The sequence below is a fragment of the Dreissena polymorpha genome, chromosome 4 (assembly GCF_020536995.1).
Source record: "Dreissena polymorpha isolate Duluth1 chromosome 4, UMN_Dpol_1.0, whole genome shotgun sequence".
Taxonomy (NCBI): Eukaryota; Metazoa; Mollusca; class Bivalvia; order Myida; family Dreissenidae; genus Dreissena; species Dreissena polymorpha.
The window spans coordinates 239755-262787 of NC_068358.1; the positions used below are offsets into that span (position 1 = coordinate 239755).

The window sequence follows — 23033 nt, forward strand, 5'->3', positions numbered from 1 at the left end:
ACATCATTTTGAATGATAAATAATCATATTAAAAGGAAAAATTAATTTTTCTGAAAAAAAAAATCACTATCAAATATATATATAACAAGGTATGCAACTCAAAATCACCCCAAAACGGGATGCATCGCTTTGAACAGCCATATCTTCATCTATTTTCACGATCTCGGTCTAATTCGACGCAGAAATGAATATTTATCATTCAAAATGATGTTTTCACTAATTAATATCATAGCCACACGCTAACCACCTTTGTGTAGGCCTACCGAATGTGATATCGATGGATAAAAACATGTTCCAAAGATCTAGAAATAAACATATTATATTGATAGATCTTTGCATGTTCCAGCTCTATTCATTACCCGATAATCTAGTAATATTATGATTTCTATTTTCACCAAAATACGGCCCATATTGACGATGAATGTGTTAAAGAATTTCATAAACACGAACGCCCGCCATTTTACGCAAGTGCATATACAGATTGAATTGTGAGAAGGGGGAATTCCCATTGAAAATGCGTTAATCACGTGACGCTATCTGATAGCATAGAACACTGTTTATTTGTAGTAGTAACAACAAATCAACGACTAAATTTAAAATGTTACATGTACCTCCTTTCAGAAAAGTTTCCGAAAGTGAAAGCGAATTTCTGAGAAAACAAACGCGTCTTTCTTTAAATTTTACCGAGTACACTTAATCCCTGATCGCGATATAACTTGTCAGGTCATTCATGCATGTAGACCTATATGTATGCATTGTTTGGCAATCTCAAAACACGTTATTTACTTACTGATTGCATTTTGTGTTAGGACCACTGGTATAACAAAACACATTATTCTTTTTAAGTATTTCCAAATGCGTATAATTAAATGTGTTATTCAAAATGATTTCCAGATTTCACTATTTACGGAAAGTTAAGAAAAGTCTAGCAACAAAAAACACAACTTTTCTCGTGTATTTCGTGTCAACATTTGCCTTGTTCACCCTCTAGAGGCCACATTTATTGTCCAAGCTTCATGAAATTTGCTTAAAACATTTGTGCCAAAATTTGTTTGGACGAATTCGAAATTTGTTCTGTTTTGTTGAAAAACATGGCAGCCAAGGGGCAGGGTTTGTTTTACCTTATATGGATTTAGTAAAACCTTGTTAACAATTTAGAGGCCACATTAATTGTTTGATTTTCATATAATTTGGTCAGATGATTTATACAAATGATATTTTAGACGAGTTCGAACATGGTTCCGGTTGCTTGAAAAACATGGCCGCCAGGGGGCAGGGATTTTTTCCTTAAATAGCTATTGTAAAACATTGTTAACACTCTAGAGGCCACATTTATTGTCCGATCTTCATGGAACTTGGTAAGAAGATTCATTCCAATATCTTTTATTTGTTTGAAAATGGTTCCGGTTAGTTGAACAACTTGCCAGCTTTTCACCTGCACCTGACCTTTGTAAGTGTCCAATCAATTTGAATATACAGTTATTCAATCGACTTTCTATTTTTGGGATGTATATTGTATCAAAAGGGATACTGCAGTTCGTTTAGCAACGATGTTAACTGCGTATTCAGCATGAAACAATTTTATCTCTAATAATAAGGCTTGAGAGATAATGCAGTTTCACACTCAACTCTCGCCATCAATACAGTTTGTGCGTGCACTTTATATTTAGAAGATTGTCAGCGACAGAGAGTTTGTACGTAAAGGCTGTTTTCTCATATTTGATAATTACTACGATATTGTATTCTGTGCACAAATACATTTTATATCAAATAAGTATTGTTGTTCAATAACCTGATATACGCTTTGACGAAAATATTTAAAATTGTTTTCGAAATTGACCGTTAAACACGTAAATGTATAAATCTTTAAACAAGCCATCGTTCCGGCAGTGGAATCGTTTCCAGCGTCGTCAAGGTGCCTGTACCACGTGACTTTTTCAGCTATGGGTGGGACAATCGGATGTCAACAAACCATCGCTTCAGGTAACGTTTTTGATAATTTCTTCATTAATTCAAAACCATTTTCAAAAAAAACAAAGACGAGAGCCCGGTCATTGTCAAAATACACAACGACATGTGTTAAGTTTGTGCAAAATTAATTAAGTATTTTTTTCCAAAAAGTGCAACCGCGTGTTTGAAAACACACAAAGTGAAATGCTATGTGTGGTATATGTGTTATTCAATCAACAAAAACGTTCATTATAATATTGTTGGAGGTTTAAAAAATAAGGCGGACATTGTAATTCTTCATAGAGAAGCTACATATATTGTATGTATATATGACAAAGAAAGTAAAAGCATTTGCTTTAAAATGGGTTCTGTTGTTTTTCAGACTTGACAAGGATAAGTCGAAGAATTTGTAACGATGTAAGGCGCGAAGCTGTGTTAGAATTAGATGAACATTATCAAACCACACGGAAGGTGTTATGCGGCAAGTTAATTATCAAAACCCCAGTGACAGAGACGGACCCAGCTTCATTCTGTGATGTTTACGGAAAGCTATTTCAACTAACTATGCAAACATACCATTTAATATGTATTTTGGCATAATCAAAACAAAGTGTATGCATTAATATTTGTGTATATTTATGTGTTTTGTATCTATGTTATTAATGAAATTATTAGATGAATATAAAATCTGAGTATATATGTTAATAAAACAATTGTTTCATAACAAATACTAGTAACAATATAAATCCAATGATGATTGTTTGTGGTCTATTAAGTTCATTTAGTTTCCAATATCATCTCCATATGAATATCTTAAGTATATCAAAATAAACACTTCATTAATAATAACATTGCTTTATAACCAGCATGCACATGTTACAATAGAAATTAAAGCACCAATTACATAAAGAAGTACATCGGTATACGCAAAGTAACAAATCTTGCTATACAAACATATAAATGATCTAATTATAACACGTAACAATTGATCATCGCAAAAACAGTCTTGGCTATGGGGGTTTATTATACCAACAAACATATTTAATTGTATTAATACTTCATGAACTCAATTTCAAATTAAATCTGAATACTAGTAACTGAAAATAGTGTAAGATGTTTAATGAAAATACTCATTCGACCCGGTCATGAAAGGGGCTGCAAGATCTTGTTACCACCGCACCAAGTAATAAACAATACATGTTGTTAAATTTGTTGAATTGTCAAATGTGTATTTAATGTTTACTTTGATTGTTTTCTTTCACTGCAATACTTGCACCATCTGGTAACAAAACAAACTGTCTTTTAAACTTTTGAACATATATATGACAACTTTTCATTGATCAAGATATCAGTACGTCTCTTGAAGGTGCTTCCAAAAATACTTTAATCTCCCTGAAAAGAACAAAATACACATAAAACACAAAAACTTAGAAAAATAAATAAATAATTGTCATGCGTGATATATAAGATAGCTCAATAGGATTTAGATACGAATACATGATTTTACAGAAAAAATAAGTTATTGATTCTTTTGGTCTATTTGTTTAAATAATGTTGTATTATCTCTTTATGCTTATTTAATAACTCTCGTTACGGTCTAATATGTTTACACATTCCTGATAAAAAGCACACAACCATAAGTTCAATAACACTTTTTTGTAATTTTGTTACAATTATATTCACATGACACCTTGCACAAACAATCCTTACGATTTTGTGTATTAAACAAGTGCCTTAGTTGGAAGTAACAATTCACTGAAAATTTTACATTTTGAAACAATTAATTTTATAGAAACTCACAAGAAAAGCTTTGCCGCAACAGAAATATTTCCATTCCCGTGCGTGGGTGGCTTTGTGTTTGGAGATTCCCGACTGTGTTTGACCTCTCTACCACACTGTTCCCAAACAAATGGCATTCTACAAGCAAAAAATATGAATATAAATTATCGACAATCATGATAATTTTGAGTAACACAAACGTCGTGATTATCATATTTTAAGCACGCAAAACAGTACCAACAATGTTTTTTTGACCAACTTTTGTTATTTAGACAGACTTATAATATTATTGATGTTTATGTCAATCTTTCGATTCTCTAGTTTAGTTTGTATACCACACATAGCATTTAAAAACGTGTCCCACACATAGCATTATTGCATTTTTAAGCACACACTCCGAATCAGAAGTATTTGTGCAAACATACAATGTATGTAACTTCTCTATGAAGAATTACAATGTCCGCCCTATTTTTTAAACCTTCGACAATATTATAGTTAACGTTTTTTGTTGATTGAATAAAAAATATACCACACATAGCATTTCAATTCGTGTCTTTTCAAACGAGCGGTTGCACTTTTTGGAAAAATACTTAATTAATTTTGCGCAAACTTAACACAGTTGTGTATTTTGACAATGACCGGGCTCTCGTCTTTGTTTTTTTGAAAATGGTTTTGAAATAATGAAGAAATTATCAAAAACGTTACCTGAAGCGATGGTTTGTTGACATCCGATTGTCCCACACATTGCCGAAAAAGTCACGTGGTACAGGCACCTTGGTCGTAGCCACGCTGTGGCACACAAAGGCAGTTGCCTCGGCTAAAAATTGCAGAGCAATGTTGAGATAACAAGGAAAAAAAGGAAAATTTAAGTCAAAGAATAAAATCTATATAAGAAATTGATTCAATTTAATTAATTTTACAATGATATTCACAAACAAAAATTATCATTGAGTACAATTGGTTCATGTTGAGGCAGATAATTATTTCAATTTAATAACTTCAATTGATGCCAAAATGGCTCAGCAAAATGATTTGGAAAATCCGTATATTAAACAAAGCGTCTCACTGTACACTTCGATGCTATAATCATAGTGGACCTCGGAACGTACTGACCTAGAATCGGGTGTTTTACGGCCAGGTCTGGGTTTATTTTGGACCTAGACACACTTCGGATGGTTGGCGTTTTCGGCTTTATTGGTATTCTCCTCTTTAGGGCCGGCGTCGAGTTAAATCCGGGACCGTTTCAGGTGGTAAGAATCTTTGTTTACATTAGAATTTTCAAATTATGATATCCCGTGGACGTAATAAACTTTTTTTATATAAAGAAGTTCAAGTCTTTTCTTTTTAATAGTCAATGTAGTTGATGATAGAACTGACAGCCGTAGTGCTAAAACAAACTTTTACACAATAAAATTGGAAAAAAAAATGGCCAGAAACTTTACTGATTTAAAATAAATATTTCTTCTCCTCCTGGTAATCAATTTGTCCCCGTGACGCAATCGGTAACGCGTCAGACTCTGGATCCATTGACCACTATTATATTGTCACTGCGTTGGTTCGAACCCGATAAGGTATTTTTAATAGTAAATGTAGTTGATGATAGAACTGACAGCCGTAGTGCTAAAACAAACTTTTACACAAGAAAATAAGAAAAAAAATGGCCAGAAACTTTACTGATTTAAAATAAATATTTCTACTCCTCCTGGTAACCAATTTGTCCCCGTGACGCAATCGGTAACGCGTCAGACTCTGGATCCATTGACCACTATTATATTGTCACTGCGTTGGTTCGAACCCGATAAGGTCTGTTTTTTCCAAATAACCATCAATGCTCCTTTTTATATGTGCTTATGAGCAAAAACGCTTTTGATTTAATGTATTCACATTTTTCGCTAAAATGTTTGATAGATCTGTTTTCTTCATATTATAATGTAGATCTATATTATTTTAATATTTCAATAATAAATATATTAAGCACATTCTATTATCCATATACATATTATGGCTTGTATGTGAGACCTGCGTCTCAATTTTTTTTAATCTTTTTCTATCTGACTTCAAATGAAGTGACATCATTGTCACTTCAAACACCGTTTATGGCAACAGAATCTAAAATTGACAATAAACTTGTACGCGATTGTTTCGTCAACTTTATTGATACTAAACTGTTATTTGTAGCGTCTACGATTCAGATAATTTAGGTATAAAATGTAGTTTAAACGGCCTTTAAAACGCACCAAAGACGTTCTAGGTATAAAAAAATTCAGGGGGGGGGGCATGCCTCCGGACACCCCTAGAATGACCTAAGATACTGCCTCGGCTAAAATTTGGGTCTGGCTACGCCACTGGTTACCTCACTTTAATGCATTGCATTCCAACCCGCAAGGTATCAAGGTCAGTTCCCGGTCAGTTACAGAAATCGTTATATATAAAAAAAACGCTATCGGGTAAATTGAAAAAGAAAAAACCATTTAATATGTATTTTGGCATAATCAAAACAAAGTGTATGCATTAATATTTGTGTATATTTATGTGTTTTGTATCTATGTTATTAATGAAATTATTAGATGAATATAAAATCTGAGTATATATGTTAATAAAACAATTGTTTCATAACAAATACTAGTAACAATATAAATCCAATGATGATTGTTTGTGGTCTATTAAGTTCATTTAGTTTCCAATATCATCTCCATATGAATATCTTAAGTATATCAAAATAAACACTTCATTAATAATAACATTGCTTTATAACCAGCATGCACATGTTACAATAGAAATTAAAGCACCAATTACATAAAGAAGTACATCGGTATACGCAAAGTAACAAATCTTGCTATACAAACATATAAATGATCTAATTATAACACGTAACAAATGATCATCGCAAAAACAGTCTTGGCTATGGGGGTTTATTATACCAACAAACATATTGGCCAGAAAAAAAATGACCAGAAACTTTACTGATTTAAAATAAATATTTCTACTCCTCCTGGTAACCAATTTGTCCCCGTGACGCAATCGGTAACGCGTCAGACTCTGGATCCATTGACCACTATTATATTGTCACTGCGTTGGTTCGAACCCGATAAGGTCTGTTTTTTCCAAATAACCATCAATGCTCCTTTTTATATGTGCTTATGAGCAAAAACGCTTTTGATTTAATGTATTCACATTTTTCGCTAAAATGTTTGATAGATCTGTTTTCTTCATATTATAATGTAGATCTATATTATTTTAATATTTCAATAATAAATATATTAAGCACATTCTATTATCCATATACATATTATGGCTTGTATGTGAGACCTGCGTCTCAATTTTTTTTAATCTTTTTCTATCTGACTTCAAATGAAGTGACATCATTGTCACTTCAAACACCGTTTATGGCAACAGAATCTAAAATTGACAATAAACTTGTACGCGATTGTTTCGTCAACTTTATTGATACTAAACTGTTATTTGTAGCGTCTACGATTCAGATAATTTAGGTATAAAATGTGGTTTAAACGGCCTTTAAAACGCACCAAAGACGTTCTAGGTATAAAAAAATTCAGGGGGGGGGGGCATGCCTCCGGACACCCCTAGAATGACCTAAGATACTGCCTCGGCTAAAATTTGGGTCTGGCTACGCCACTGGTTACCTCACTTTAATGCATTGCATTCCAACCCGCAAGGTATCAAGGTCAGTTCCCGGTCAGTTACAGAAATCGTTATATATAAAAAAAACGCTATCGGGTAAATTGAAAAAGAAAGATATTAAATGAAGATATTCGGCGATATTATTATGGTATGTCAATCATAGATTTTTTATGTGTTCTCGACAATTGCATGATAAGTACCAGTTTTAATTAATTTAATTAGAAATATTCAACGATATAGACAAATTTATTAAGCATGATCGAGATGATTCACGATACTATTTTCCTAATGGAATAAAAAAATGGCCGACAAACCACAAAAACAGGTCTGTTCGAAGAACGCGCATAAAAATTTCAAATATGTACGACTGATTCGTGTGTTGCAAGCTGACCTATATGCTTTCATTTACATTCATTCTTCTTGTGTTTTTCTATTCTGTAAATATAGATATCTGATCAATAATAAGCCACGACATCTGGCGCAACACCACGTATTTGATTTGGGTGTAATGCAGCTAAGAACTGCGCAGAAAAAGGCATTTTTTAATCTCATAAAAACAACTTTTGATCGTTCGTCAACACCGACCACAATCAACGCCGTATATCTTTTTTTTTAAAGATATTTCTTGTTTTCATTTTGTCAATTTACCAAAACGTGAAAGAGCCCCTTTAAAACGTTTGTTTTTTATGGTGTTTGTGACCGAAAACAAGAACAATATTTATTTTTATATTGTGTTGTATTTATTCGTGTTGCGTTTGTTCATAACATGTACGCGTTTAACGAAATGCAGTTAAGCGCGTTTATGATATTAGAAAGTAACATCTCTTAACCCATTTATGCAGAGTGGACTCTCCCATCCTTCTAAATTGGATCAATTTATTTCCAAAATTAGGGATGCCTTGTATATTTATTTCTATATTTAGAATATTTCTTACAGAAATTCATTTAAGCAAACAGCGCAGACCTTGATGAGACGTCTCATGCAGCGTCGCATCTGGGTCTACGCTGTTTGCAAAGTCCTTTTTTCTAGACGCTAGGCATAAATGGGTTATTAGTCGTAGAGAAGAATATCATTGTCTAGCAGTTGAGAGCGTCCAGCTGTCCCATATTGGCCCGGGTGTCTCCGATGGGTTTTCCGCTACGATCCTGACAAAAGCACACCGAACCCGTGCATCCGGTGGGGGCGTAGTTTCCGAAGCGATCACATGAGAACATCCGACCAATGAGGCCCGTTTTCTGGTAGGCGTACTGGTCACGTGCGCACTCTGTGAAGGTTACAAAACATGTGATTTTTTTTCGTTTGTTCTGCATATGAGCTTTTGGGTACGAATGAGCTTTTTATTTAAATCTAACGAAACTTATGCACACAAACGTAAAATATTGTGTTACATGTTACCAACACACAGTAGTTATGAAGCATCATAAAATGGTATATCTTTCGACATTTTTAACATATGATAATACACATTGCACATGCAACACTTTATTTAATTCTTATCATAACGTACAATGCCTGCACATTTGATTGGTGTGTGATGAACAATGTAGAACATCATCAAATATTGTATGTCTATATATCGACCGTTATCTATGGTGATTCCAATTGGTAAATCGCATAAATCCACTGTAATATATGCCATTGTATTTCTATTCGCGCACGCAAAGTTATCAATATTATTCCAATGATTTGTTTATGCCATAACGTAAACGCAGTCTCAGCAATTATATTTTAAGTACATGTGTACTTACGGCAGTCCATGTCGGCAGCCTCCCACCTGTTGACCATGAAACCAGAAATCTCAGAGCCGTTGGGAGCGACACAGAACGCTCTGAAATATAAATGGCGAGTCTCCTCGTTACATTATACCGGCTGCTATAAATATTGCTGTGACATTAACTGTGGAACATATAACAAGCTTGTTTTATTGCTCGTAGGGTCGAGCGACTTATTCTACAAAATCTCTTATTTTTGTTTCGGGTGTTTTTGTTACATATATTAATGTTTTAGGCTAATAACGTCTTCGTATTGATAGCATCCCTTTCGAGATAATGTTCAGGTGATTTCTGATAAGTTTAGAAGACAAAATCTTAAAAAATTGTAGTGCGCAATACCGGAAGAGGTATCAGAAGTTCTTACTGGGAGCCTTGGTACTGCATTCCCTTGAAGTCACCATTTGCTTCACAAAGGGGTCGCTCCAGTCCCCTTAGCATCCCGTTAGCGGCGGCGTATTTTGCCTCCACTTCCGCAAGCTTAGCGGAGCAGGAACCTGGAAAAAATGAAGGCATTAAAATATGGCAAGGGCCAGTATGGGCCGCTGTTATTTAACGAATGAATTAAGTGTTGGTACAAAATAAAAATATTTTATTTGATCCACATTCGATGATAAATCGGTGGTGAAGCAAAGCAAAATATGGGAGAGTGAGGGGGGGGGGGGGGTTAAAGGACCAACTTTAAAAATAGTCTTCTCTTAAATCGCGCGAAATATCCCAACTTGTTTAAATATAACACATGCCAAAACACATGAATGCATCAGTGTACGGTATCGTAGCCCGTATAGAGAATATGGCGTTTTCCCTCAATGCATACTTTTTATATTCAACTACTTCAAAATGTTGGCTTCACCTATACTTTGACATATACATAAAGCATACATAGAAGACATTTTGTCAGCCCAAAACGTGTAAACTAGTACAGCATACTGATTTTTTTTAAATTAAACTTTTACAGATCACTGATACTTTTGATTAATTCGAAAGCTTCAAACGCATTCCTATAAACGGATATGATTTTCTTCGAAGTGAAAGTTTGAAGGCATTAAATGTAATCGTATCCATCACCTTACCCAATCCTCCGAGGGTTATCACGTGACAAACAATGTGGCGACCTCCATGACGAGACATACACTTTTCGCCGTTTTATACCCTTGATTACCGGTACTTTTATTAATTGTTAAAATGCCGCTCACTTTCCAGCCATATCACACAAGTACAGCTCCCGCTAAGAAATTCACAGCCAGTAAAGTCGAGATAAAGAGCGAATACTAATATTTAATAATCGCTAATCACCTTGCTGATATGACTGGAAAGTGATTGGCATTTTTACAGTTGATAAACTTAATAAAGGGTATAAAACGGCGAAAATACTTATCACGGCATGGACGTCGCCAACTTATTTGCCACGTTATTACCCCTCTGAATCCTGCATGTTTCACCTGCTTGGCGTTTCTGCACGCTACGTTTGCACGTGAACGTCTCGATGTCGCACGTAAGATCGGAAGCGCACTCCGAGTCGGCAGGAACTCCCAGCATCATCATAGCTCGACAATTGTCACCCTCAGCTGTAGGACAAAACCGTAGTTGTGGATGTATCGTTGTAAACCCATTTAAGCATTGTGGACTATCCCGTCGTTCTAAATTGGATCAATTTATTTCCAAAATTAGGGATGTCTAGTATATTAATTTCTATATTTAAAATATTTCTTACAGAAATTCCTTTAAACAAACAGCGCAGACATCATGCGGCGTCTCATCTGGGTCTACGCTGTTTGCAAAATCCTTTTTTCTAGACGCTAGGCATACATGGGTTAACCGTTCAACATAAAACGATTCTGCGTCAAAAGTTGACCAATTCGTTAGCATGGTTGGTTTGACAACACAATGTATCTGAGGGTCAAAGGGAAGTTTATTTGGAGGTGCCCACGAGTATATTACATCATTGTAAAATCTTTAAACAATCGCATGATGCGGCGTCTTATCTGGGTCTGCGATGTTTGCTTTAAGGAAATTCTAAATAGAGAAATAAATATACAAGACGTGCCTAATTTTGGAAAAAAAAATCCAATAAAGAAGGATGAGAGAATCCACTTGGCATAAATGGGTTAAAGCAGTGCTAGCACGTATTGCGTTTTTGTCTGTACACGGCCAGCTACATTTAGAAGAACTTGAAACGTTCGTTTGACACAAATAATTGTACGAATACCCCGGTAGTCAGTAAACTTTATTACTCGCCTTCATGTTAGGTAAAATGATATTTCATAGAGTTTCTTAAATAAGTTAATGGTTATTAATTATGTTGTTCGGCTGTTTTCGAACTGTTTTAGCTTTGTATGCATTCAATAGCCTGGAACAATTCAAATATACAATAAAAATCAACATCAAATCCTGGTGGCAAATACATGACAGCTAGATAATTTATGTAACTAACAATATATGTAAGTGAATATCTCAAATATAGCCTCATCTGGCTAAAACGTGTAGTTTTCACCTGCTGGAAAGAATAATACATAATTTGTCCAAGTGCGTAATGCATACCACTTATTTAACTGTTGATACAGGAAATATCTTAGTTTTAGCCGTATTTGTTGCCATAGATTTATCGGTCAATATATATACAGATACAGTAGTATACATTCTAGTATTACTTACCGAGCTGTGTGATGCAGACATCGCAGCAACCGCAAACGCCTCCTTTGGGCCTCACGACGCCATTACAGTTGCCATTGCTAATGGCAGGGCATGCCCTCCACATGCAATAGTCGGGTGGACAATTTATCATCGCATTGGTCCAACCAGCCAACAAAACGAACGACACAATTTTCAGCATTTCGTTTGAACGAAAATAATGTTTTCCGTGAATTAAACAACTAGTGCTAAGCGACCGACGACGCTTTGTACATGTAACGCTCTTACTGACCGGGCATGCCTTTTATAGGAAGCGATACCTGCACGTGTCGCATACATAGTTCACTTCCAACAGGCCCATGGGCTTTTCAGACTAGCAAAAGATGTCAGGAACTTCTGCGATATGACAACATCTGTGATGGTCGATTGTCATGATGGATGTTCGCTTTATATAATTATTCGGAAAACTCGTACTTATTGCGTGGGCATTAGCAACTCAGTATATTTCGCCCCAAAATGTTGCTAAACATATGTGCAACAGATAGCTTTGACACTTGGACATGTCAGCTGTCCGGTTAGCGTAGTGGTTGGTACACGCGCCTTTTACATCTGCGACCCGGGATTAAATTCCCGTGCCAAAAGGCATGTGAGTTTGGTCGGTGGTCACCATTCCGGAGAGGTTGGGTTTCCTACGGATACTCCGGCTTACCCGCACAGCCCAAAACCACACCAAATCAAAAGATCTTTCAATAAAAATTTCATAGATGAAAATTGCAGCTATAATGCAAAATTCGTCCCAACTTTTGTGAGTTAAGTAAGTTAATTATGTAGGAATGCTGGGACACACTCCGAGTCCTCACAAAGTCAGTCGCGGAAGTACCTCATACATTTCGAAATACACACACTCACTTGGAAATATTAAAGGTACAGTTTATTAAATTATTTAATTTATTTATTTTAAACTTAACAATACAGTCATAAATCGTTGGATCAGCTTCTGATTATCGTGTCAAATTTTTAATAAGGATTTTATTTATTTATTTTTGAATGAAGAATGATAAAATTTGCACATAGTCACTTACTATCGAAAGGAACACATTATTCAAGTGTAAATGCTGTACGTAGATCAATGTACGATTACTTCGTAAAATATGGTTTAGTCTACGGACAGGCGGACGACCGTACCTACATTTTGATATGACGATCTTCTTGTGCACAACTTCAACATATGTTTTATGTCATAGACAACATTTGTGTGATTGTCACCATGTGTCAAGATCAGCAAGTTTCATTCAGATTGAACTAAAAATGTGACTAAAAGTATTCACATTGTTTCACTATAAACAACTGGTGTCGTCACGTGCGGTCTCGTTCGCTAACGCAAGTGAACCGGTCACGGGACTGTAACGAGTTATGTAACTTTGTGGGCAATTATGTAATACGGAAATATTTATCGAGTCTTATAGACCCTTTCAGTTATTCGCTTTTACTAGTGTTAGAGTTGTGTCCCTTAGCCGGATGTGACGTCAACGGGGGATAGAAATTCGTCAGAGAAAATAAAATTTTACTGTGTCGCTGAAGAAATCAACGTCTTTAGCACAATATATGCGTAAGTTGCACACATGTTTTATTTTTATTATTTTATTGACGCATATTAAAGCTATCGCTTGTTGTATATTTACTTTTAAGTACGATGAAGTGAGGAAAAATGCATTAAACATTCCGTTTTGTCAAGACACATTTCATGTTCGTACATATACCATTACACCTGGATTGGAACCTAAAAGTAAATATTGTATAAAAATGCCAAATTTTGAAAGCAAAGCGTATTACGAGTTATTTTCAGAAAGTTTATATTTGTAATCATGATTTTATCATAGGAATTATATGATTTCGGGGCTTTTTTTATTCTTAAATAGAACTAGAAAGTAGAAGAATGTGAATGAAAACCAATCAGGAGAACGGGTCATTTAACTTTCATGTTTTTTACACCAAAATCTCTATATTTATAAACTTTCAAAACCGAAACTATCCTTTGTTTTTTTGAGTGTTTGACTGAAGTGTTGAAATAATATAAAAATCAGCTGCAAAAAATGCATTATATGTGGGTTTTTTTCAGGAATCATCCCAAATGCTATGTTCAGAAACAGTGAAGTACCATGGCTGAACCAGATCCTGTAACAGAAAAGAAAGTACAACAGTACACGACTGTGATTGTCATAAGGTTTGTTTTTTTGTTTAAAATGTGAATTCACTATAATAAATACTCCTAAGTTTATTATTAATATAATTATGCAAATACATACACATTGGTGGCATGAATATATCCGGACATAGTCATGTACCTTATTTCCGGTTAGGATGACACCACTGACTGGTTGTAATTCAATTAACTAAAGGCGTCCAGTCAGATACGCCTGAATACACTCAAAGAATTAATCTATAAGTGAAAACAAAAGCAGCTTTAACGAAAATAACTAACTTTTATTATAAGAACTAGGAAAATGAAGAACAATGACAGAGAATTAAGAACAGGTATAAGCAAGGTCTAAAGAATCTAAGCATCGTTAAAAAATGAACAAACACAGCAAATACCTTAAAGAATGTAAAAAGAAGTTCACAATCTGTCAAAAAAACTGATATAAATATTAGTTACTAGTTACTGTTAGTCTAGAAGCTGCTTCAAAAATTTAGTTTATAAAATAAGTCTAACTTAATCTAAAGAACACAAATTATGGAGAGTTGAAAACTCCAGTGACTCAAATGCAAAAAAATAAGAAGAATTTACAAAAGTTATTTCAATTAAAAGATTCTTTCTTATTTAGAAAATGCCAAATAAAAATTAGCTAAATAATAAGAATTTTTTTTATAAATAATGCCAAAATGTCTTGATGCTGGTGTTACAATAATTTAGAGTTTAATTATTTCAAATTCCCACCTTTTTCTAGAGTTGTTACGTTTTCAAGAAAGAATCAAGAAGTGACTGTTATCAGCCAAAACAGTTTATTTTATACAGTTCTGAGAGCACTGGCAGAACAGTCTATTTTTCCCTCAGAACAGTCCATTTACAGACATTTTGATTAGTTAAAACTATAATCTCTACGCAAAGACTAAAAACATAATAAAAACACTCAAATCAACACTATGATTTAAATTGAACAAAACCAACATACTTCTACTTAAATATGCAAGCTACATTGTACACATGCATTCAGATATCAACAAGAAATATCTTTAAAAAAGATATACGGCGTTGATTGTGGTTGGAGTTGTTGAAAGGTAAAGAGTTCAATGAATGAGATCAAAGATAGCGAATGTCTTTTTCTATGCAGTTCTTAGCTGCATCACACACAGTACGGGATGTTACGCGGAGTTTTCGAGGCTTATTTTACATTATTACATATTGCTGGTCATTAACCTATAAATACAAAACAGAAAACCAAAAGAAGAATGGAAGTGAAATTAAAACATATGAGTCAACTGGCCACGCGCTTAGTATCCGTACATATTTTAAATATTTATACGCGCGTTCTTTGAACAAATCTGTTTTAGTGGTTTGTCCGGAATTGCTATTCGATTCAATTATTAACACTATCGAGAATCATCGCGCTCGTGCTTAATACATTAGTCAAAATGGTGGAATAATTCTTGTTAAATTAATCAAAAATAATATTTATAATGGTATTGTTGAAAACACATTAAGAATCTATTATAAACATACCATAATTATACCGCTGAATATCTTCATTTAACCTAATTCACGCGATAGCTTCTATATTATATCACGATTATTTTACTGGCCGCGAACTGACCCTGATACATTGCAGGTTAGAATGCAATGCATTAAAGTGAGGCCACGCTTCCACTGCTGGAACGACGGCTTGTTTAAAACTTAATACTTTTACATGTTTAATGTTCAATTTCGAAAACAATTTAAAATGAGTTTGCCTAAACGAATATCAGGATAGGGAAAAACGGCAACGGTTGAGAAACTAACATTTTGGCTACAATTGAGAAAACAAGCAAATTCGTTGAATTGATATCCCCCGCCAATATGCTTCTGGACACAAAAGTGTTATATTTGACACTCAAAAAAGCATTTTTTTAAGATACAAAGGGCCATAACGTTATTATCCGATGGTGTACAATGCCATTTGGCGTGCATCATCCTCTTATCCATATATATACTCATACCAAGTTTCAGTGAAATCAGCAAAAGCACTTCCAAGATTTGGCTCCAGACACACACAACATGCATTTTATCAAGATACAAAGGGCCATAACTCTGTTATTAACAGATGGTGTACAATGCCATTAGGCGTGAATCATCCTTTTATCCATATATATATACTCATACCAAGTTTCAATGAAATCCGCCAAAGCACTTCCAAGACATGGCTTCGGACGGATGGACGGACGGACAAATGGAAAGACGGACGGACAACGCCAAAACAATATCCCTCCGCCTATGGCGGGGGATAATAATTGTTTGGCTATGGTTGAGAAACTAACATTTTGGCTATGGCTGGGAAACTAACGTGTTGTCTATGGTTGAGAAACTAACGTTTTGGATATGGTTGAGACAGTAACATTTTGCCTATGGTTGAGAAACTAAACATTTTGGCTATGGTAGAGAAACTAACATTTTGAAAAGGGTTCAAACAAAAAAATTTGGTCATGACTTAAATTCTAAAATTTTGGCTATGCTTTAACAATTAACATTATGGCTATGTTTGTCCCATTACGGTGTTATTTATCATTAAATCCTGAAATACTTCTCCTGATGTTCATCAATGAAATTTACCAGCAATCATTAAAAATAACCAACCTTAGAACTTATTTTGTTTTAACTTAACAAGTTCTTTTCTATCAAACCACTGTAAACACACGTCAAAAAAGCAAGTCGCAGATTTAACTTTAAGACAAGTGCATTATCAGGCCTACTTGCCCTGCAGGGCAAGTGGCTCTTGGTTTATTTGTAAAAACTGATGGTAAAAATTTGACCTGCTTTTGGAAAAACCGGGCTTAGTGCATGTGTGTTAGGTTTTGTCCCAGATTAGCCTTTGCAGTCCGCACAGGCTGATCAGGAACAATAGCTTCACCTATACTGGATTGTCATTTAAAAGAGACTTACTTAAAACTAACAAGAGATGTGTTTGTCAGAAACACAATGCCCCCTACTGCGCCGCTTTGAAGACATATATTTGACCTTTGACATTGAAGGATGACCTTTACCTTTCACCACTCAGATTGTGCAGATCCATGAGATACACGTGCATGCAAAATATCAAGTTGCTATCTTCTATATTGCAATAGTTATGGGCAATGTAAAAGTTTTCGCACCGACGCACATACTGACGGACTGACGGACAGTTCAACTGCTATATGCCACCCTACCGGGGGCATAAAAATTCAATAAAACTGGGAAGTGTCGTCCCTGATTAGCCTGTGCGGACTGCAAAGGCTCATCTGGGACGATACTTACGCACATGCATTAAGCCCTATTTTCCCAGAACACTGCTCATTTGATCGTCAAGGTTTACCATACCCCTGTAGCTGCTGTGATGGCTTGACATCCACTGTGGGTGCTCGTTTTGGCTTCATAATGTAGGAAATGGTCTCCGAGAGCAGTCGTGGCCTTTTGGTGGGCGTTGGGTCATCCATCATACCTAACACTCTCTTCCTGAAAACAACACAATCAGAACCTGGGATGAAGCTAGAGCTTTGTCACAGACTTGACAAATACCCCCACATGCCGCATTGACGCAAAATATTTTGCATGTTGTCTTCACAAAAAACAGCGGACGCCATGCTCAATGTTTAAAACGCACTGAGTGACCCCGTGACCTAGCTTTTGACCCGGCATGGCACATGTTTGAACTTGACCTACACATCATCTAGATACAACTTCTGACCAAGTGTAGTGAAGATCGGATGAAAACTACTTGAATTAGAGAGCTGACACCATGCTGAATGTGTAAAACGCAATAAGTGACCCAGTGACCTAGTTTTTTATCTTGCATGGCCCATATTCAAACTTGGCCTTAAGATCATCTTGATAAAACTTCTGACCAAGTTTGGTGAAGATCGGATGAAAACTACTTGAATTAGAGAACGGACACAATGCTCAAGGTTTAAAACGCACTAAGTGACCCCGTGACCTAGTTTTTGACCCGGCATGACCCATATTTTAACTTGACCTAGACATCATCTAGATATAACATCTGACCAAGTTTGGTGAAGATCAGATGAAAACAACTTGAATAAAAGAGCGGACACTTAATACGGACCGACAGACAGACCAACCGACAGACAAGCTCACTCCTATATACCCTGCTAAACTTCGTTTGTGGGGGTATAACAAGAAATTTCATATAAACCTGAGCAACCTTGCAAGGATGTTCGCAGGCTCTATGTGATATATATAGGATCTTGCACGAGTTGTCATATCATAACATATTTTATTAAACGAGTTCAGGAATTTTGTTAGTAAGCGAGCCTTTGGCGAGCTTTCTAACAAATTTCCTAGACGAGTTTAATAAAATATGGTATGATATGACAACGAGTGTCAGATCTTGTTTATCACATGCTTTTAAATGAACAAATTAAATAAATATTTACGCAAACATTATGATAAATCTCGAATATTGTTTACATTTCCTGACGTCATTTGGAATGCCTCGGCTTTTACAAAGCAAAATAACAAAATGCGATTGGTCAATAAATGAAAACTCAGCCAATAAAAACGCTTAAAAATGTTGTATTACACATGTGTAATAAAAAAAATGTTATGGTTATATTACATTGAAAACAGGGTATAGCATGTGATAGATAGATAGATAGATAGATAGATAGATAGATAGATAGATAGATAGATAGATAGATAGATAGATAGATAGATAGATAGATACATAGATAGATACATAGATAGATACATAGATACATACATAGATACATACATAGATACATAGATAAGATTTATTTTGAGTCGGCAAGACATAAATAGACAAAATAAGCCATTAAGGCTTTTGAACCGACTATATAAACATGTGTATAAATGTAACAAGTATAAAACAGCTACAATATGGAAATAAAATATAGCGAAATTAAGTTAATAGATATGATATGCATGCTAATAAGTTAATGAAATCACAGTATTACATTCTAATAGTTTTCATACTATTTAAAGAAATATTGTGCAGGAGGCCGCTGATCTTGATCTATAAGTAGATCATAAAAATATAAAAATAAAAAACTGCCGTAAAAAAATGTGAGTTTAAAGACTAAGAAGAAACCAAACACAAAATGAGCTAAGAAAGTGGGTAAACACGAGGAATCCAATTGAAACAGATTCGAATTGAACTGGTCAGCAGCTTCCTCACAAATAAAAGGTTGCAAGTACACATAAGCAAATATAAAACTGACAAGCACAGCACGTACACATAAGCACATAAAAAACTGACAAGTACACATAAGCATATACAAACTGACAAGCACAGCAAGTACATATAAGCACATATAAAACTGACAAGCACAGCAAGTACATATAAGCACATAAAAAAACTGACAAGTACACATAAGCATATACAAACTGACAAGCACAGCAAGTACATATAAGCACATATAAAACTGACAAGCACAGCAAGTATATATAAGCCCATATAAAAACTGACAATCACAGCAGACCGAAGGTAGTTATAGATTTAAGGTAAAAGCAGATTTCATGCTAAACAAAATAATAGTGAAAACTGTTCATGGTAAAAATGTTCATGGACTGGCATCAAGCACATAAAGACTGACAAGCAAGGCAAGCTTTGGGTCGTATAAGAATTTAAGTAAACAGATTACGTAACAAATAAAAAAATAGTAATGGAAAGTGAATAATGTTAATTTGACTGTCACCGGTGTCATGCAACTGGCTCTAAACATACAACATTAATGCGTACATGTATACACATAGACGGGTACACAAATAGGCCTAAGCATTTCAGCACAAACAACAAGCAGTACAGAATATTTATAGACAATAGTAATCAACAGGGTAATGTTGAAACATGCGATACAAAAAGCACAAAAAGAGCGCGAAAAGCACAAAATAAGCACAATAAACATGAAAAAGAAGGGCACAGAAACTAGAAACTACTTATTTTGCAGTATGCTGTACCTGTGCTGTGGCCCTGTCCCAGGAACAAGAAGAACATTTCCAGACATTTCCATTCCTAGACTGAATAAGATTTTTGAGTTGGTTATAATTTATGTTGGCTCTGAAATTCTTCTGGGAGGGAATTCCACAGCACAGGGGCAGCATACCTGAAAGACTGCTTACCATAGGTTGAAGTTTTTACTCTAGGAATCTGTAAAATGTTTGAATATCTAAAATTTATTGACGAATTTCTTTTTACAACTAAGTTAGTTAGTACTACTGCATGTGATAAAAATAATTAGTATTTATCCATATTACGTAACATTAAATGATAAAATATAATGTTGCTGTCTTGTTTCATTATTACATAACATTATTATTATTACACTCATAATCCTACTGAAAAATAAGAGACTAAAGGTCCTAAGTCCCTTCCATAAGAACCAAAGGGATTATACTATTTATAAGACAGAAAAAAAACTTGCGGAATTCCGTTATATAACATTGTAAATTTATGTGTACATCATGTTATTAAATATATTGTAACAACTTTATTCTGTGTTTGAGCTATTTCCCTCAAAGGGGTTTTTACTCACAAAGGCCAGACACTTCCTTTGTGAAACTGGGCAATAGTTTGACTAAAAACAGTAAAGTATCTGACTGAAAATGATGTTGTTGAATAAAAATGTATGCGTATCAATTTTTGGGGAAGGTGTGATATGCTAGATGTTGTCTTTTGTAAATAATGCACATGTATTACTTTTTAGTACTTAAATGAAAGAAAACTTATAAATTGCAATGTAATTGTAAATAATACTAAATATTGTGACAGATTTAAGAATTCATGGCACAACTGATTAGTATTGATATGCGTTGCATATATCTTTTGTGTAGGAGACATTGGTTTTGGTATTTTATTGTAAGTCACACTTATAACCAACATTTGTAACTCAACCACGCAGCAAAAATCATGCAACAGTCAATTAAATGTATATTATTACTGAATACCAATGAAAAGTACACAAATATGAAACAGTGAAATTAGCCATTAATTAGGAAAGCCCGGTTAAAGATTAACTATAGCAACACAGTAGCTATGTATTCACTGATTCAAAAAATGTAAAGGTTGTTTACGTCGCGAAAAAGTGGCAACAACTTTTTTTAACTCAGTGAAACCCCTGGAGATTACAGCCAGCAGGTTTTTTTTTCTTGATTTGGGGGAAGGGTCTGGCCTTCAATTTTGGGGAAAAAATACCGACAAAACTGAAAAAGAGGAAGTAAGCTTGAAAATTGGGGAAAATTGAACATTTTGTTTTAATTCTTTCACGGAAAGGGGACTTTCTTTTGGGGGAAGGGGCCTAGAAAATGTCCTTGCTAAAGAAGGAAAAAAACTGAAAAAGCCCTGACAAGAGTCCAACATTGCATAACCATACGTTGATGTATCCAATTTACCTCTTCTCTTAAAGTAATAAGCATAAATCATGTAAAATACTATTATTTTTAAACAATTATGATAATGTATGACAATGACTTGATCTTAAACAGTGCAAAACAGGTGTAAGAGTACCTGGTAAAACTATGACTAGTTTTCGGACTATTCAGGGTGTTTTTACTCCCAAATGATGTAAACAGTCCTGACTTCTGGCCTGTGTCTGGCATTATTGTCACTCCAACATCCGCCTTAGAATTGAAGTTGACTGAAATTTAACTCTTTCAGTGCTGGAACCGAGTTTTGAAGGCCTTTGCAAACAAAACGTGGCATCTCATCAGGATCCAAACTGTTTGCTATTCTTATAGTATTCTTTGAAAAAAATTGAAGAAAATGCTAATGTTAGAAATTCAGCAGACGACATTTTAACAGACGACAAATTTCCCAGCATGCAAAGGATTTATTAAAAATGTAACATTCATACTTATATAGGTAGTAAATCATGGTCAGAAGTTTCAAAAGAGGTTCAAATCCAAAAATTCAAAAGCTATTTTTGTTAAAATATATTACTGTTTTATTATGTTGTGCCCATACCCAAACATGCTTTTTTTCACTTTCATTTTGTTCTTTCACTTTAAGTTCCTCTCCTTTTTAAGTCTGACAAAATTATTTATAAATTTATTTGAAAAAAGAATTATTCCTTAACGTCAGTATTAGTTTAAATATTACTTAAGTCAGTGTATTAATTTATTTGTCAACATTGAACAATTAGAAAACACCAAAGAGTGATTCTTTATTCCGTAACAATCACAATGTCCGCCATTTCCAGTGTTAAAACTCAAGAGTTCTGATTCAAATATGAGTGCTGATTGTTTAATATATGTTAACTGAATGTGTTGATAAAAAAGGTATACAATCACACTAAACAGATAAATATTATTTGTAATGCCCCCCTTCGAAGAAGAGGGGGTATATTGTTTTGCACAAGTCGGTCCGTCGGTCCGTCCGTCCACCGAATGGTTTCCGGATGATAACTCAATAACGCTTACGCCTAGGATCATGAAACTTCATAGGTACATTGATCATGACTTGCAGATGACCACTATTGATTTTCAGGTCACTAGGTCAAAGGTCAAGGTCACGGTGACTCGAACCAGTAAAATGGTTTCCAGATGATAACTCAAGAACACTTACGCCTTGGATCATGAAACTTCATAGGTACATTGATCATAACGCGCAGATGACCCCAATTGATTTTCAGGTCACTAGGTCAAAGGTCAAGGTCACGGTGACTTGACACATTAAATGGTTTCTGGATGATAACTCAAGAAAGATTACGCCTAGGATCATGAAACTTCACATGTACTTTGATCATGACTGGCAGATGACCCCTATTGATTTTCAGGTCACTAGGTCAAAGGTCACAGTGATAAAAAACGTATTCACACAATGGCTGCTACTACAACTGACAGCCCATGTGGGGTCATGCATGTTTTTTAACTTAAAATTTCTATTAAATATAAAAACCAGCTGTTAAATAATGCTACGTATGCGTAAAGTTTAATTCACAGTAATTTTTTTACCTGCGAGTCCTGCGTCATGTATTCACAAAAACCTCTGGGGATGCTGAGTTTCGGTCCCGAACATGCATTGAAATTTCTCAAAAAATAATATCTTTAATATTTGGAC

General features: G+C 34.8%; 1 protein-coding gene and 1 long non-coding RNA gene across 2 annotated transcripts; both read right to left on the reverse strand.

The window, feature by feature from the left end:
- Positions 1–8396: 8396 nt before the first annotated feature.
- LOC127876746 (uncharacterized) lies at positions 8397–11899 on the reverse strand. The gene is made up of 5 exons (XM_052422172.1): positions 11797–11899; positions 10584–10709; positions 9509–9638; positions 9121–9200; positions 8397–8636 (listed from the first exon to the last, which is right to left on the reverse strand). Exons 1-5 carry the CDS (start codon positions 11897–11899, stop codon positions 8449–8451), a joined length of 627 nt encoding a protein of 208 aa, XP_052278132.1. The 3' UTR covers positions 8397–8448.
- Positions 11900–17020: 5121 nt separating this feature from the next.
- On the reverse strand, positions 17021–21704 carry LOC127876707 (uncharacterized). Its single transcript, XR_008048038.1, has 3 exons — positions 21483–21704; positions 20099–20126; positions 17021–17455 (listed from the first exon to the last, which is right to left on the reverse strand). It is a non-coding gene; the product is annotated as an uncharacterized LOC127876707 (long non-coding RNA).
- Between the last annotated feature and the right edge of the window lie 1329 nt (positions 21705–23033).

Coding starts and splice junctions, on each gene's coding strand:
- LOC127876746 (XM_052422172.1), bottom strand. CDS start 11,899: ATGTGGAGGGCATGCCCTGCCATTAGCAATGGCAACTGTAATGGCGTC. Junction 9,201..9,508: donor ATGCAGTACCAAGGCTCCCA/GTAAGAACTTCT, acceptor TTTATATTTCAG/AGCGTTCTGTGTCGCTCCCA. Junction 8,637..9,120: donor GGCTGCCGACATGGACTGCC/GTAAGTACACAT, acceptor TAACCTTCACAG/AGTGCGCACGTGACCAGTAC.